The sequence below is a fragment of the Phragmites australis genome, chromosome 14, assembly GCF_958298935.1.
Source record: "Phragmites australis chromosome 14, lpPhrAust1.1, whole genome shotgun sequence".
Lineage (NCBI taxonomy): Eukaryota > Viridiplantae > Streptophyta > Magnoliopsida > Poales > Poaceae > Phragmites > Phragmites australis.
The window spans coordinates 1,767,622-1,781,441 of NC_084934.1; the positions used below are offsets into that span (position 1 = coordinate 1,767,622).

Sequence of the window (13,820 nt, forward strand, 5' to 3'; positions counted from 1 at the left end):
AGTTCCATCCGCACATGCATGTACGTACGCGGTCGCCTCCATGCTTGCAGTGGTATTTTTCATTCCACTTTCAAGATAAGTTCATTAATATGAAAACCAAAAAAATAATGGAGATGCTAAAAATCATGTGCCTGATTTTTTATCTTCTCTCAGTGGACGTAGTAGAGCCGTTCGATTCAAATCGTGCGTGTATTGTGCCTTCTTTAACCTTCCGACACCTCATTCTTCAACATCCTCGCCTACCATCAGCATCCTGCCGCTAGATCCGCGTCCATAGCCCAGTGTCACGCTAACTACTCTATTTTTCTCACCCCTATCACCAGCCACCTGCCACCCACGGCTCCAGTGATGTCACCGCCACCTCGCCACACCACCACACCACCATCAACTACTGAGCTGATTGCCTCCCTAAGCCTTCTCTAACCTCGGGATCACCGTTAAACTTTGAAACCTCGAATCCTAACCTTTTCTCTAAACTCGACGGCGGCCGTCGCGTTCATATGGTCACTGAAATCTCATTTCAGGCGCAAGTACTCTAGACTGCTGTTTTTTGTTACTTTACATGGACTGCTGTGTTTTGTTACTGACATTGTTTCACACAGGTGGGTAACTGCCGCAGTTACGCGAGTAGTTTATTGACCTCGATAGGTATCTTTGGCGCCGCCTGCCGATTTGTACACTGCCGATTCCTTACGATACAGCACCACGTAGACGCAGTAGATAGAGAGCAGTAAAACGGTAAGAGTAATACAAGGAAGGGAAAAAATCACCGAATTAATCCACGCAGGTAAGCTGGCGGCCGCTTGCCTGGCCCCAGCGACACGCCAGCCTGTCATGCTCCCCTCTCCAAGCCAGCTCCACTACGCGACAAACCCTCACCACCCCGCCTATAAATGAGCCGCTCAGCCACCTCCATCGCCATCTCATCTCATCACCCCTCTTCCTCTTCCTCTTCCTCTTCCAACATCACGGCGGCGGCGGCGGCGGCAACGCAAACTCAAAACCAAACCGAACAAATTCCTCTCGAGCAGACGTCAAACACGAACGACGATGGGGCTCTGCTTGTCTAGCGGCGATGCGGTGAGCGAGGAGGCGGCACCAAAGGTAACGGCGCTGGTGCTGCTGCCCACGGGAGAGCTGCGGGAGTACCCGCGCCCCGCTACGGCGGGGCGGGTGCTCGAGGACTCCTCTTCCGCGGCGGCGGCGGCCGGGGAGAAGGGATGGTTCCTGTGCGACGCGGACACCATGGGGTTCGAGGGCCCCGTGGCGGCCGTGGGCGGCGCCGAGGAGCTCCGCGCGGGGCAGATCTACTTCGTGCTCCCCGCCGAGGCCCGTCACCGCGGCCTCCGACGCGAGGAGGTCGCAGCGCTCGCCGTCAAGGCCTCCGCCGCACTGGTGAAGGCCGCCGCCGGCGGCGGCGGTTCCGGGACCGGGCGGCGGAGGCGCGGCGCCGTAGCGCCACTCGTCTTCTTTCCGCCGCCGGAGGAGCAGCAGCAGGAGGAGACCTTTGCTGCGCCGTCCGTCGGGAAGAGGCGGCCGGCGGCCCACCCGAGGAGGCCGCTCCAGCGGTTCGCTTCAGATCTCACGGCGATTCCCGAATGCGACATGACCGAGTAGCCGCCGGAACGGGACAAAGACTCGATCGCGGGATGAACTCCAAACATACATGAGTGCTCACACATGGCAGCCGATTTCTGATCCCAAATTGGATCGCCAAGCTGAAATTCCTCGAGCAATCTGGAATCAATCGGATCAAAGGGGACCGGACGGTGGTGGTTTGGCAGGGAGTGATGGAGCATCGCTTGGGATGCAGCTGGTGTGGAAACAACTATTAGCATTCGTAATTCGTAGGGATTTTGGCTGAGATGGTGTTGGAAACTGAGTGCTTCATTAGTTGCAGATGAACGAAACAAGGAAGTGTGAATAGAAATTCTCCGGCTCTACTTCTTTTTGCGCAAACATTTGTCCACGTCTCTGTGCTAAAATTCGTCAGAAATCTCGAAACTTGAAATCGCGTTGACTCTGCAGAATGCATGCGTGCAGACCACTACTCTGACACTGCGGCACGCGTGTAGAAGTATATATTCGTTCCAGCTGCGGAAAGACCGTACATGCATTTTCTCTTTTAATTATTTTCAAAATGAATGGATTACAAATGTACTGGTCTCTCCAATAAAAAATACATGACATTTTAAATATAACACGGTCTCTAATACATATATTTGACAAATATTTTTTTTATAACATATATATAGATTCTAAAAAAATATGAGATTATAAAAATATTTTTTATGACAAATCTACATATATAATTTCTATGTTTCCAAACAAAATTTTTTAAAGTTATGAATGCTTAAAATTTTAAAAGTTTGATTAGATATTATTCAAAATGTAAGTATTTATAATTGGAGGGAGCTGTATAATTGAGCTGCGATTTGCCTGGCCACATTTTTTAGAGGACAATTGAAAGAAAAGGGGTTACTAGCTAACCGATGGATGGTTCGAGACGATACATGCATGACGACACGAAGGGATCTGTCAGTTTTCTGGTCTTTCTGAGGGTACACGGAACTAGGAATTTGCGAGTGATCTGATAACTGCTACTCGCTGCATGACAGATGGAGTAATTCTCTGCAGGTTTGGGCTGAGCAGGACGTGTGTGGTTTCGTGCTGGAGCTGGACACAGTGCACTCAGTCGCCGCAGCAGAGCCCTGTCCCGTTCCGATGAGCCGTCTGCTAGTATAGTGTAGATTACAAATGGTCTCCAAGCTCCAAAGCAGAGCTCGCTCGATCGCTCCTAGCTGCAAGGCAGTTCATGGCGACCGTTGCTTCGTGCACTTGGGCTCACGTGTGGACTCGCCCCTGCACGCCATTGTTGTTTCTTGTCGTTGCAGCCGTAGACTAGCTAGAGCAGTCCAGTCCCAGCTAGCTAGTGTGGTGGCAGTGAAGGAAAAGCGATGCCGCTAGCTTCGCAGCTTGTGCAAGTGACCAAGAGGTCAGCTGGAGCGGCAAAAAGGGACCCGTCCGCCCGTGCGAACCCCGGGCCGGCGGCTACGGGTGTAGGGTGCGGCGAACAGACCACGCGCGCGCTCCATCCATCCCATCCCTAGCTTGTCGATCCAGCCATGGTAGCTGCAGCTGGGAGGAAGACGCGTAGCGAACCTGCCTTCCAAATTCCAATGCAGGCAGAGCAGGGCACTTGTTGTTGACACAAGGAAATAAAAGCATTTTTTCGGCGCAGAAGCTGTTAGTAAATTTAGCTACAAGCGGAAGCAACGATTGATCTATCGAAACAATACACATGTAATCACGGATAACACCAGAGATACAATATTTGCTTGAGATTCAACCAAAACTTACATCCCAAAACATGGCTATGAACACTCTTCCCTATCTAATAACACCAGCCGTTTACAGGATTCCGGCAAAACCGTCATCGCCCCCATAAGAACCTGTGGCTATACCTATCCAGCTTATCCAACAGAAGCTGTAGATTCCTCACTGCCACCGAGTGAAGTTATCGTCTGGAGACGAGCACCGGAAATTTTGATGGATTCCAAGAAAGCATAAGCTGTTGCTGGCTTCCTGCATCTAGGCTTCTAAGAAGCCCTCAGGAGGGGAAGGCAAATTACAACTGTTCTTCAGTCCATAGCTATCGTGCCTCACTGTTCCAAGCAACTCGGTCTGGTCGATCGGACGCGGTTGCTACTGCCTTGGTGCACATGGTTCACACAGCGAGCGAGCCTAGCTAGCAAGAAGCGGACGGCAACGAAATTCCTCGGCAGCCTCGTCTTCGCTTCGTCAACATCAGCATCTGGTGACTTGTCTCTTGTTCCAGCAGGCAGGCAGCCTGCACTGCGCTGGATTCAGATCCTAACTCAGCAGCTGCAGGCCGGCACTTCTCTTCTGCGAAACCAATGCCTGCCTTCAGATGTTAACATAGAGGTACCATTTGTAACATGTAACAAGCAGCAAATTCAAGTCCTTAGATCGTGTTACATAGCAGAGCACAAACAGAGTACAGGACACAACATAGTGAACAAAATGTGCAAGTGAAATCACCGAGATAAAATAGTGGCAGTAGAGGGGCAGTGCAGCCAAAGAAAGAGTTCACCGTAGCGGTAAAATGAACAAGAAAGGGGTGATTTTAACATGGGCATGATACATAGCTTGAACATCTCCACGAGCATGTTCAGCACCAAATTCCGAAAATAAAGGCAGGACATTTTACAAAACTCTCACGATTCCTACAGAACTCCCCTCAGGGACGAGCTAGATCCTAATATTCACATCAGCCGATTTCAACCTAAACCATAGCTTGCGTTTGGGGAGGCCAGGTTGGTGTCGAAAGGTATCTCAACTCTCTCCTTCACGACACAGTGAGCCCTGCCATCCTCGAGCACCATCACCTTACCAGGAGGGCATCGGAGAATAGTCTGCTCTTCTCCACCGGGTACCTTTTTACGGAACAGCCCTGCGATGTCCAACTTGATGCTGTTTCTCCCTACCACGGGCTCGTAGCCAGCAGCCTTCATGATAGATACAGCGCCTACTACCATGACTGCCGTTTTAGCCATCCATCCAATGAAGGATCCGATTCCTCCTCGCAAACTGCGGTTTGAGGTGCTAGTATTTCTGTTCTCCAGCCCGATCGTTCTTGCTTCATCTTGGGTCATGCCATCAGAGTCCAGTCCATTGTGCATGCGCTTAGACTTGGACACGTAGTTTAGAGCATACAGATCGTCGAGCACAAACGAATTGGTGACATGGTTTGAGTAAGGAGGTAGGATGAGACCATCATCATGCTCAACCTTTTCACCAGCAAAAGCAGCAGCCTCATGGATTACCTCACAGTCCTGTCCCTTGTGTTCCTTGAGCTTGTTAAGTAGGAATCCCCGACTACGGTCGATCTGGCTCAAGATGGTTTCCCGTTCATATCTTTGTTGGTGTTGTAGGTCCTGGCAGTGACATTTAAGGCGTTAACGAATTTAATTTGCGAAAAAGAAATAGCTAAGAATGTACATGCTAATCCTAAAAACAGCCACAGCACTATCAATTTAATGTGATGGAATAGTAGACAGCATATGGTAAACTCTTCTGGAAGCAGTTAATGATAACACAAGAACTTATGGTCATAATAAACCCACACAGCAAGTAACTTGCTGGTGTGAGGTGCGCAAAAGAAACTCTCGCTTGGTAAGATAAGGAGCATATATCAAAGCACGATGAGATCTGTTCTAAATTGCAAATAAACAATTGACTAACAAGTAACTATAGTAATCAAAGGCACGCTACATTTTTTATACCTTTTTTTCTAAAAGAATCATATTGCTGTCAAAAGTGTGACATTTTTCATGCCCTCTTTCTGTCAAAATGTGATCATCTAAAAGAATCTTGTTTGTGAAAGAGAACGATTCAAGGGATCCAACTAGCAAGACTGAGAAAAACACAGCTGAATTTCACAATTTGATTACAATCAGGAGTTCGCGATGTCTTCAGCTGTCTGCATCTCATAGTAGCACCACCCTTCTCCGCTAACGGCAGGCAAATTCCTTACCAAAAATATCAGCTCATGCAAATTGGAATGCACTGGAACCTCCCATGAGCTAACAAAGACTACTTGTTAACTTTGTACATCATATACAGTTAGTCACTAATGCCCTGCACCTATATTTGGTATCCACTTATCCTTGTTCACCCGCCACTACATCTCTGCAACAGGCAGTGCCCTATTTCTAGTCCTACTAGCCCTCCACAAGCCAACAATGAGGGAAAAATCGGACTCAGCCATCAGGCAATCAAAATGTTTAACTGAACAAGATAAATCTTTTCCTGTCTCTGTGGCATTGTGCTATGGAAGCTTAGATTTGTTTCTTTACCCCTAATCCAGAAGCAAAAAAGATTTGTTTCCAAACAAAAAAGAAGGCACTACCAAATCAACCACAAATTACCATATAAACCGTGTCCGTCGTAGTACAAAGCAAGGACTGATGAATCCAAACACCTGTAGGGCGGCGAGCTGCCGCTCGAGCGACTCGAGCGCGTCGCTGATGCCGACCAGGCTCTCCACCTCCTCCTCCTCCTCCTCCCCCTCAGCTCCTTCTTCCTCCTCCGCCGCGCCAAACCGCTGCACCGCCTCGTCGGCGCCGCGCTGCAGAGACGGCGGCCGGGCCGCGGCAGCGCAGGCGGATATCCTGGAGCGGAGGTCGGAGGCGCGGGCGAGGACGAGGCCTATCTCCTCCCCCTCCATGACCGCCGCCGCGGGATTGATGAAAACCCCAGACCAGCAGCAGCGACCACCGTGGTCAGCTCCGGCGTCGTCTGGGTGCGCGTGGCTCGGCTGCTGCCGTGTTGGTGGCTGTGGAGACGCCGAGGCGTATCCGGAGCCGGTGGGGCCTCGCGAGATCTCAGCCGTCAGATCTGCTGTCCTCCGGCGGGCTCGTGATTTTTTGGGCCCCCGACTGGGCTTGGGCTTGGGCTTGTCAACCTTGTTTAGGACACGGGCTGGGCCATGCACGAAAATTGAGGTGGGTTGGACTCTCTTTTGCACGGAGGTCTATAAGGATGTTACCATCTTTTTATTTCCTTCTTCTCTCCCTCTTTTTCTTTTAAAAAAATGGTATACGAGTAGTACATTTAAACTTTGTTTGGTAGTTCTTCAACTTTAAAATTTTTTGGAGCTAGATATTTTTATTTTTTAGCTTCAAAAATTTATGAAGTCGAAGATGTGGATATATTGAGAATATTTAGATGAATCATTTATTTTTATTTTAGTCTAATAATATATATTTAAATAACTTTATTTTACCCTACGAATACAAGATCTAACGTAGAACTGGGAGATCAAGCTCTGCCAAATAGGATATTACTTTCTCGGATGCTACTCCTCTATTTCTTTTTATAAGACATATCAGGGTATGAGAAAATCTTTAAAAATATATTTTAACAATTTATTTCTCTTATAATATACTATCAACTGATACGAAACTAATATCTTACTAAAAGATATGTGAAATTAAGATCTATTGATACATCATTTGTATACTAAATATGCACATAATTTAATTAATCATTGGTCAAAATTTATGAAGTTTGACTTTCTCAAATATTTATACACCATGTGTTTTGAAGCGGAGGGAGTACAATTTAGTACACTTACTCATCGTAAAATGGCAACGTGGTATCTCCAGCTGCTGACATAATTTAGGCTAAGAGGTTTGTATAATGCTAGTGTAATTCACGGTAAACTGGCGACGCAGTATCACTGTCCGATGTGCCGCATAAACTCAAATCACATGCCCTTAATATGTCATCTTTTCCATTTGTGTTGCTATCTACAAATTAATCTCTTTACAGCGCACGGATTACGCGCGCGCGCGCACACACACACAAGATATTTAATTCCCGTGGCTAACAGATCATGGATGTTATCATCCTAGAACCAAATCTATCAACACATCGACAGCAACTAATCTCTGAATCGACTCCACTTAAATGCTGTTGAATTAGCAGTAACCAATGCAGGTTGTGCTCAGCTCAGATCAGCTGAGGTGCGGGAAGGCGAGGTCCCTGGCGAGCAGGTACCGGAAGCTCTGCCGGTGCGGCACCCACTCGACGACCTTGCCGGACGACCTGCCCCCTCGCCGGCACCGCTGCACCGCCGTCCGCAGGCTCTCCGGCACGCACCGCTGCACCGCGTCCACGAGCCGCTCCGGCGAGAGCTTGGCGTCCCTGGCGTACGCCTCCACGAGCTTGGGCAGCAGCACCCGGTGCTCCTTCCACACGCCCACCGTCGCCCGGATGTACTCCTCCCGCGCCGCCTCCAGCTGCTGCGACAACCGCTTCGGGGTGTACACCCGAACCTGCGTGCATGCATCCATTCCATGCAGAAACACAAGCTAGTGCGCAAAAGGAGATCGTGGCAATGATGTGCCGAGTACTTTGATGAACAACAAAGTGCAGTGCATGAACAGCGTCAGTAACATTCTTGCACGGTACATACATGCATACTCCACAGGTCCATGCCAAAGGAAAAACAAAGGTGGATTAGATACTCGCTATGCTTCTTTTATCATTGTGTTCATGTCAGGGTGGAACATGGATGCAGCTTTATCACTTTCAGAAACATCTCTGCGTTTCTAGTCCATTAGATGATTATTATTTCCATGTTTATGTTTGAGAGCTCCCAAGAATGATCAAATTGTCTACTCCTAATCACTTTGATGGATTGATGACTCTGTGTTTTGTCAGCTGAAAGGAGGACGTGTTCTCACCGCGGGATCGGAGTGGCTCCCTGAACAAAGCGCAAAGCGCAAAAGAGGCTCGGATTGATGAACGGCAAAGGCTTGCCACTCGCCTCCGGCTTTGCTCGCTCTGCTTTTGTTCCTTGGCTGCAGCAAAGTCCTCAGCCACTGCGCGCGTTAAAAGGATCAAACGGGGTTCAATTAGCTGTCTAAACCACATCGATCTCATCATGTGTGTAGGAACATTGCATCGTACTCCTCACTACATGTTCGATCTTTGACCAAATGATGCACTAGCTAGCCGTACGTACATGTCCGGAACAGTGAGTGCTGCATCCGAGAACCAGCCCCTGGATGACTGCTGCGTTGATGGTGCGCCCGGCAATCTTGCATTCAGCCTGCGGAGGAGCATCGACCGTGTCAGTCATTGCCGATTCTCAAGAAATTGTTTCTCTTCTTCGAGACGTTTTCGATGATCGATGGAGCGTGAGGTTCTGCTTTACCTTGACAAGTAGTGATGTCTTCTTCAGATGGTTCTGTGGGATGCCATACTTCAGGTAGGCCTGTGGAAGTTGGTGCCAAGTGATCGTTGGCATTCAGAGAAATGAGTACACTGAACAGTTAAGCCAGTAGGCGCTAATGTAGTTTGAGAGTTGACAAGCGAAAGGACATTACATGCATCAATAAAGCATTATGTATGTTGATCCAGAAAGCGAGCTTCTCTTCGTTCGTCATCCTCCTGAGATCGACAGTCTCCAACCGATAAAGAATCAACCTGAAACACCAATGTGCAGGTGTACAGATGTCACAGTACCGAACAGAAGAACCAAGCATTTTCATCCATTTCAGTGTAGAAAACAGAAACGACAACTCACTTATAAGTTTGGAGCAAATCTTCAGCTTCTCTTAGCCTTCGACGGTCACGGGAAATCGATGGAACCTCAACCATTGTATTGTACGGTCCACTGAATTCCTTCAGACCTTCAACATGAAACGGGTTGATCAGCCGGGAGTCCAGAGTTGCTTCTCTCCTGCAGTCGGGGCTCCACGTATCCCCAAGGTACTGTGGGGAGACCACACTCGCTGAGGAGAGCGACGAGGTCGGCGACGACGATGGGCGATGGCGAACCAGAGGAGGATCAGCAAGTTTGCAGTACACCCCTGAGATGCACCTGACCATCTCCTCAGAAAGGTTGTTGGGGGTTTCAGGGATGTGGTCAGCTACATTAGTCCCCAGATAGTCAGCCAAGCTTACCACTCCTGATGTAGAAGTCTCCCCTTCCTGCTCATGAACACAGAATCTTATAGCAGGTTATAGATGTAACAGTAACAAGCTACTAAATTGCCATAACAACAAAAGTAAGTTCTTCTGAATATTAGTATTCAATTTAAATGTATGTTTCTGCTGGTTATTTTGGTTACCTCTGACCAATATGCTGTAATATCCTTTTCTAAAAACTACAAGCATGTTATGGACTTAACTGTAACTGAAAACTGAGCTAATTTCAGGACTCCTAGAATCAACAAATTCTGACAGGTTAACCAATCACCTCCAAGAATGAGAAAGGTTGAGAATGGCAGGATCGAAGAGCCCTCGCAAGACTGTCCTCTGTGGGTGATATCCTGGATGAACATACTCCGCGGAACGACAGCGCAGACTGGCTTCGGAGGACAGTATCAGAATCCATAGTCCTCCTGGGGCACGTCGACGGCGAGCAATCATCCAATGCGCCGCCATTCCTCCCCTTACTAAGTGGAGGGCAGCTGTAATGGAGCATTGGATCACCCCCTCTCCTGATAGGGGCCTTCGCCTTCGGCGTTTCATCGAGCTGCGCAGACCGTGAGCTCACCGACAGCTTCGGCGCATCCCGGTGAGCATCTGAACAGGGCAATGTGGGTGCTTGCTGCTGCTCAAATGCTTTTCTGTAGAGTGTTAGCAGGTACTGCTCCAAGTGCTTGATCTCCAGCTCCAATGTGGCAACCTCCCTTATCAGTTGAGTAGCCGGCTGATTGAAAAAACATTGTGAGATCAATGAACATATTATTCATGAATAACAAGAAAATTAAACATGAACTGATCAGGTAAAGGAGGTACCTTTAGCACTGGGCTCTCATTTGGGAGAGTGAAAGGAGCAGGGTCAGGCCCCAGTGCTTTCTCCAGTGCGCCGCGCACCACCTGCTGATCCTTGAGGTGCGTCTCCAGTTGCAGAATCTGCATGTGCGCATCACATCAGACCCAAAAACAAAATAAAAAAACTGACGATTCATCATGTTATTTACAAGCCTTGTAATATTTAGGCACAAATTTTCTGAGTTATTCTTCGGAAAAAATCTTCTGTGAGTTAAGGACTGAACGACAAAAAAAGAAGTACAAGAAAATATATCAATGAAGAACAGCAGAAAATTTCAAATCCTTGCCTCTTTTTTCAGGGAGTTTTGTGCCTCACTCCTGGGCGGAATTCCCTTCTTGGCTTCACTTTTCAGATGAGGGTTTGGGTTTCTACCTTGCTAGAAGAAAAACAAGTAAACCACAGAAATTGCTCAGATTTTCAGAAACCGGTTCCATATGAAAAACATATAAGTACAAGGAAAGTAAAGAAGTTACCAACTTAGGTTGGCTAGATGCTTTCTGCGAAGAACGCGGTGCACCCTTAGCATCTTGGTCCTCAAAATCACTGCCATTACACAAACAACAAAATTTTCCCATGAACATTGCAAAGAGATAACAAAACCGAAGAAATCTGCAGAAGCAAGATCATGCATCCAACCTCTTAGAAAGCTTGTGACTTGCCGTAGAATTGGAGGGCTTGACTGCGTTAGGAAAGGGTGCGCGCCCTCCTTTCTTCTCCAGTGCCTCCATTCCTGCTCTTCAGACACCTTGTCTGAACCAATCAAGAACTGAAAGGGACATGGAAAACCAAACCAATCAACAACTGAAAGCAAGAAACTAAGCCTGTGCAGAGATAAAGAAATAAACTTGCAGAACATAAAACCAAAAGAACTCACACAATTTGCTGGCGCTCGCCGCTCAGAACTGATGGCTCAAGCAGAAAACAAAATATGAGAGAGAGAGAGAGAGCTTCCAATGATGCAAGCGAGCAGAATGGTGCCTTCAGAAGGCAGAAGCCACAGTAGCCTCCAACAAGGCTTGCCCTGTACATACACAATGTCCCATCTACCACCACCACCAACTTCTCTTCAGGTCAAAGACCCAACTAAGTGGATATTTGCAAGGGTAAAGGAAAGGACTCTTTTAACTGCAGAAACCTCCCAATTTATCACACACACACAACAGCAGGAGCCACCACTGACTGCAAAAAGGCATTGACCATGACACCTCACAAAAAAAATTTGCCACGTCAGACAGCTTTTGCCTTGTTTCTTTCCTTGTTGTGAGCAGTAGAAGATATTGCATTACCTACTACGGCACCTTTTGGCCAAGGTCAGAGAAAAATATTCCTGTTTGGCTCTAGTCCTTGAATCTTGATTCACAGTGACAGCTATGGAATGGAAAACTAGGAAAAGTTGCAACTTTTTAAACCTGCATGGTTATTTGTGTGTCGGTTTTGCCCCCTCTCTCTAGCTATCTATCTCTACACTGACATAGATATAATAATGATTTCAGGTACTGTAAGTCTTAGACAGGTAAGGGATTACAGCAATAGATTAATGCAAAATCATTGTCTCCTCCTAATAGAGCCAAGGTTTCCTGCCAAATGCCAACGCAAACGTTAGAGTTGGCCTCTACCCTGCCAAACTATCTGCAAGATTTCAACCACAGAATAGTAAAGCATCACTATAATGGGCACATCCAACTATGAAAAACATAAGCCAGAAGTATTAATTAACGTACAAAATCTAAAGTTCTAAACCATGTCGGTGCTTATCCTGGTAAACAGTTTAACTGCTGGCTAGTTTTCCAGATTTGACAGCAAGAACTCATTCAGATGGAAATATTTGTGGCATTGGTGGACAAGTGAAGAATATGAATGCAAGAGATATTCTAGTACATCATTTACAGCAACTCACAATGATAGGATCTTTGACTGGCCAGTAGCATATATACCTCTGTATTTCGCTCATTAGCTCAATTATCTTCATATGAAGTTTGGAAGTAGCAAACTACACTCGTGCGCTGCATTATTATTCTCCTTTAAAAAAGTTTGCTGCGCTACCTATTAATTTTATGGAATTTTAGTATTTGATTCAAAAGTAGTACTAACAAAGTATGTACTATTATATGGTCAGTATATCCCCATTCTCTTTTTTCCTTTTTAAAGCATGTATCCCAAAGATCCTACTCCAATAGCAGCTTATTGGTAAAGCCTCCCTCTACAACTGTGAGGGGAAAAAAAGATTCCACAACATGAAATCGGTTGCCCTTCTGTGTACCTTTTTCCTGTAAGCTCTAGGTTTCTCTCCTAATATATCTCGGCAATTCTCTTACCGTCCTCTCCAAAAAACATGGAATTGATAGACCCTACACTAAGAGATCAACAAGTCATTAGAGACAAAACCATGTTTTGCCCTAAGAATGTTCAAACCTTCTTGAGGTAAGAATGGAAGGGAAAGGTGCAGGGGTGGCCTCAAAAGTGGAGAAAATGGGGATAAAAGGAGGCTGTGGCTGTGCCCCAAGGAAATCATACCTTGCTCTGTTGGGTGCTTCCTCTTGTTTTGGACTGAGCACTCCTACAGGCCTGTAGTCTACTTGTCCTCTGCCCTAAGTACTTGTCCTCTGCCCTAAGGGAGCTTCTTGCTTGTCACCAGAATAAGTCTTGTTGTGGAATGTTGCATCTGCATGTCTCATTTGGGTGAGGTGTGGGCCTCTTTGCATTTGAGGCATGGGCTTAGAGAAAAGTGATGAGGCAACAGAGGAGAACAGAACAAAAAGAGCTAGGTTTAGGTAAATTAGGTTTAAAGTTATCAAGTCTGATTCAACATATCTGACTGTATATGGCTATGGTTTAATTTGTCATATCACTCCATTTGTTACCCATGCATGTTCATAAAAAAAAATGTTCGTCGAAAAAAAGGTTCATCAAAAATTAAAATTCACATGATCTATGTTGTATCCTGTTAAACTCTATCATCTCTAACTTCCTGAGGGATATCTAGTTCACATGGTTTTCCAATTTGAAATATTGCAACAGGTATTAAATAAATTAGATAGGATCAAATCGACAGAATAGGCCCAAAAGCTCGAGTCAGAATTCATGTTACCGGTTATGTCTATTAGCACCGGTGTCCTTGAATTGTCCTAATGATCATAAGATGATGCGAAATTTATTTATTTGCCAACATCGATCAACAACACAGGAAGGCAACAAGATTGACAGACAACAAGACAGCCGGACATACTCGCAGACTGATGAGGCTTGGAATCTGAGCAATTATAAAATTTCCACCACTGCAAATCTCACATGGATCTTCTCAGATCTGAGGCTAATTCATATCTGAACTGAAAGAGATTTAATATGATCCAATTCTTAAACTTGTGGTTAAATCAGATGATCACCAATCATAAACATTTTTGCAGGAGACTGATCTAGAATATTAACTTGATTTCAGTGTCTAACA

The 13,820-nt window shown here is 46.4% G+C and overlaps 3 protein-coding genes across 6 annotated transcripts; 1 reads left to right on the forward strand and 2 right to left on the reverse strand.

Annotated features, from left to right (window-relative positions):
- Positions 1–935: 935 nt before the first annotated feature.
- On the forward strand, positions 936–2,030 carry LOC133891220 (uncharacterized). The gene has a single exon (XM_062331935.1). The coding sequence runs from the start codon at positions 1,051–1,053 to the stop codon at positions 1,615–1,617; it is 567 nt and encodes a 188-aa protein (XP_062187919.1). The 5' UTR covers positions 936–1,050; the 3' UTR covers positions 1,618–2,030.
- Positions 2,031–4,036: 2,006 nt separating this feature from the next.
- On the reverse strand, positions 4,037–6,380 carry LOC133891102 (plastid division protein PDV2-like). Of its 2 annotated transcripts, none has more exons than XM_062331806.1 (2): positions 6,005–6,380; positions 4,037–4,958 (listed from the first exon to the last, which is right to left on the reverse strand). In XM_062331806.1, the coding sequence occupies exons 1-2, from the start codon at positions 6,248–6,250 to the stop codon at positions 4,302–4,304; spliced, it is 903 nt and encodes a 300-aa protein (XP_062187790.1). In that variant the 5' UTR covers positions 6,251–6,380; the 3' UTR covers positions 4,037–4,301. The 2 variants fall into 2 exon arrangements, with proteins under 2 accessions (XP_062187790.1, XP_062187791.1); XM_062331807.1 differs by having other exon boundaries at positions 5,952–6,084.
- An 833-nt stretch (positions 6,381–7,213) lies between these two features.
- LOC133890029 (uncharacterized) lies at positions 7,214–12,957 on the reverse strand. 3 transcript variants are annotated; one of them, XM_062330471.1, is made up of 13 exons: positions 12,890–12,957; positions 11,250–12,004; positions 11,012–11,105; positions 10,849–10,918; positions 10,662–10,751; positions 10,339–10,455; positions 9,794–10,249; positions 9,119–9,525; positions 8,919–9,018; positions 8,747–8,806; positions 8,555–8,641; positions 8,274–8,411; positions 7,214–7,862 (listed from the first exon to the last, which is right to left on the reverse strand). In XM_062330471.1, the coding sequence occupies exons 3-13, from the start codon at positions 11,101–11,103 to the stop codon at positions 7,542–7,544; spliced, it is 1,938 nt and encodes a 645-aa protein (XP_062186455.1). In that variant the 5' UTR covers positions 11,104–11,105; positions 11,250–12,004; positions 12,890–12,957; the 3' UTR covers positions 7,214–7,541. The 3 variants fall into 3 exon arrangements, with proteins under 3 accessions (XP_062186455.1, XP_062186453.1, XP_062186454.1); XM_062330469.1 differs by having other exon boundaries at positions 7,215–7,862; positions 11,012–11,125; XM_062330470.1 differs by having other exon boundaries at positions 7,215–7,862; positions 11,012–11,141.
- Between the last annotated feature and the right edge of the window lie 863 nt (positions 12,958–13,820).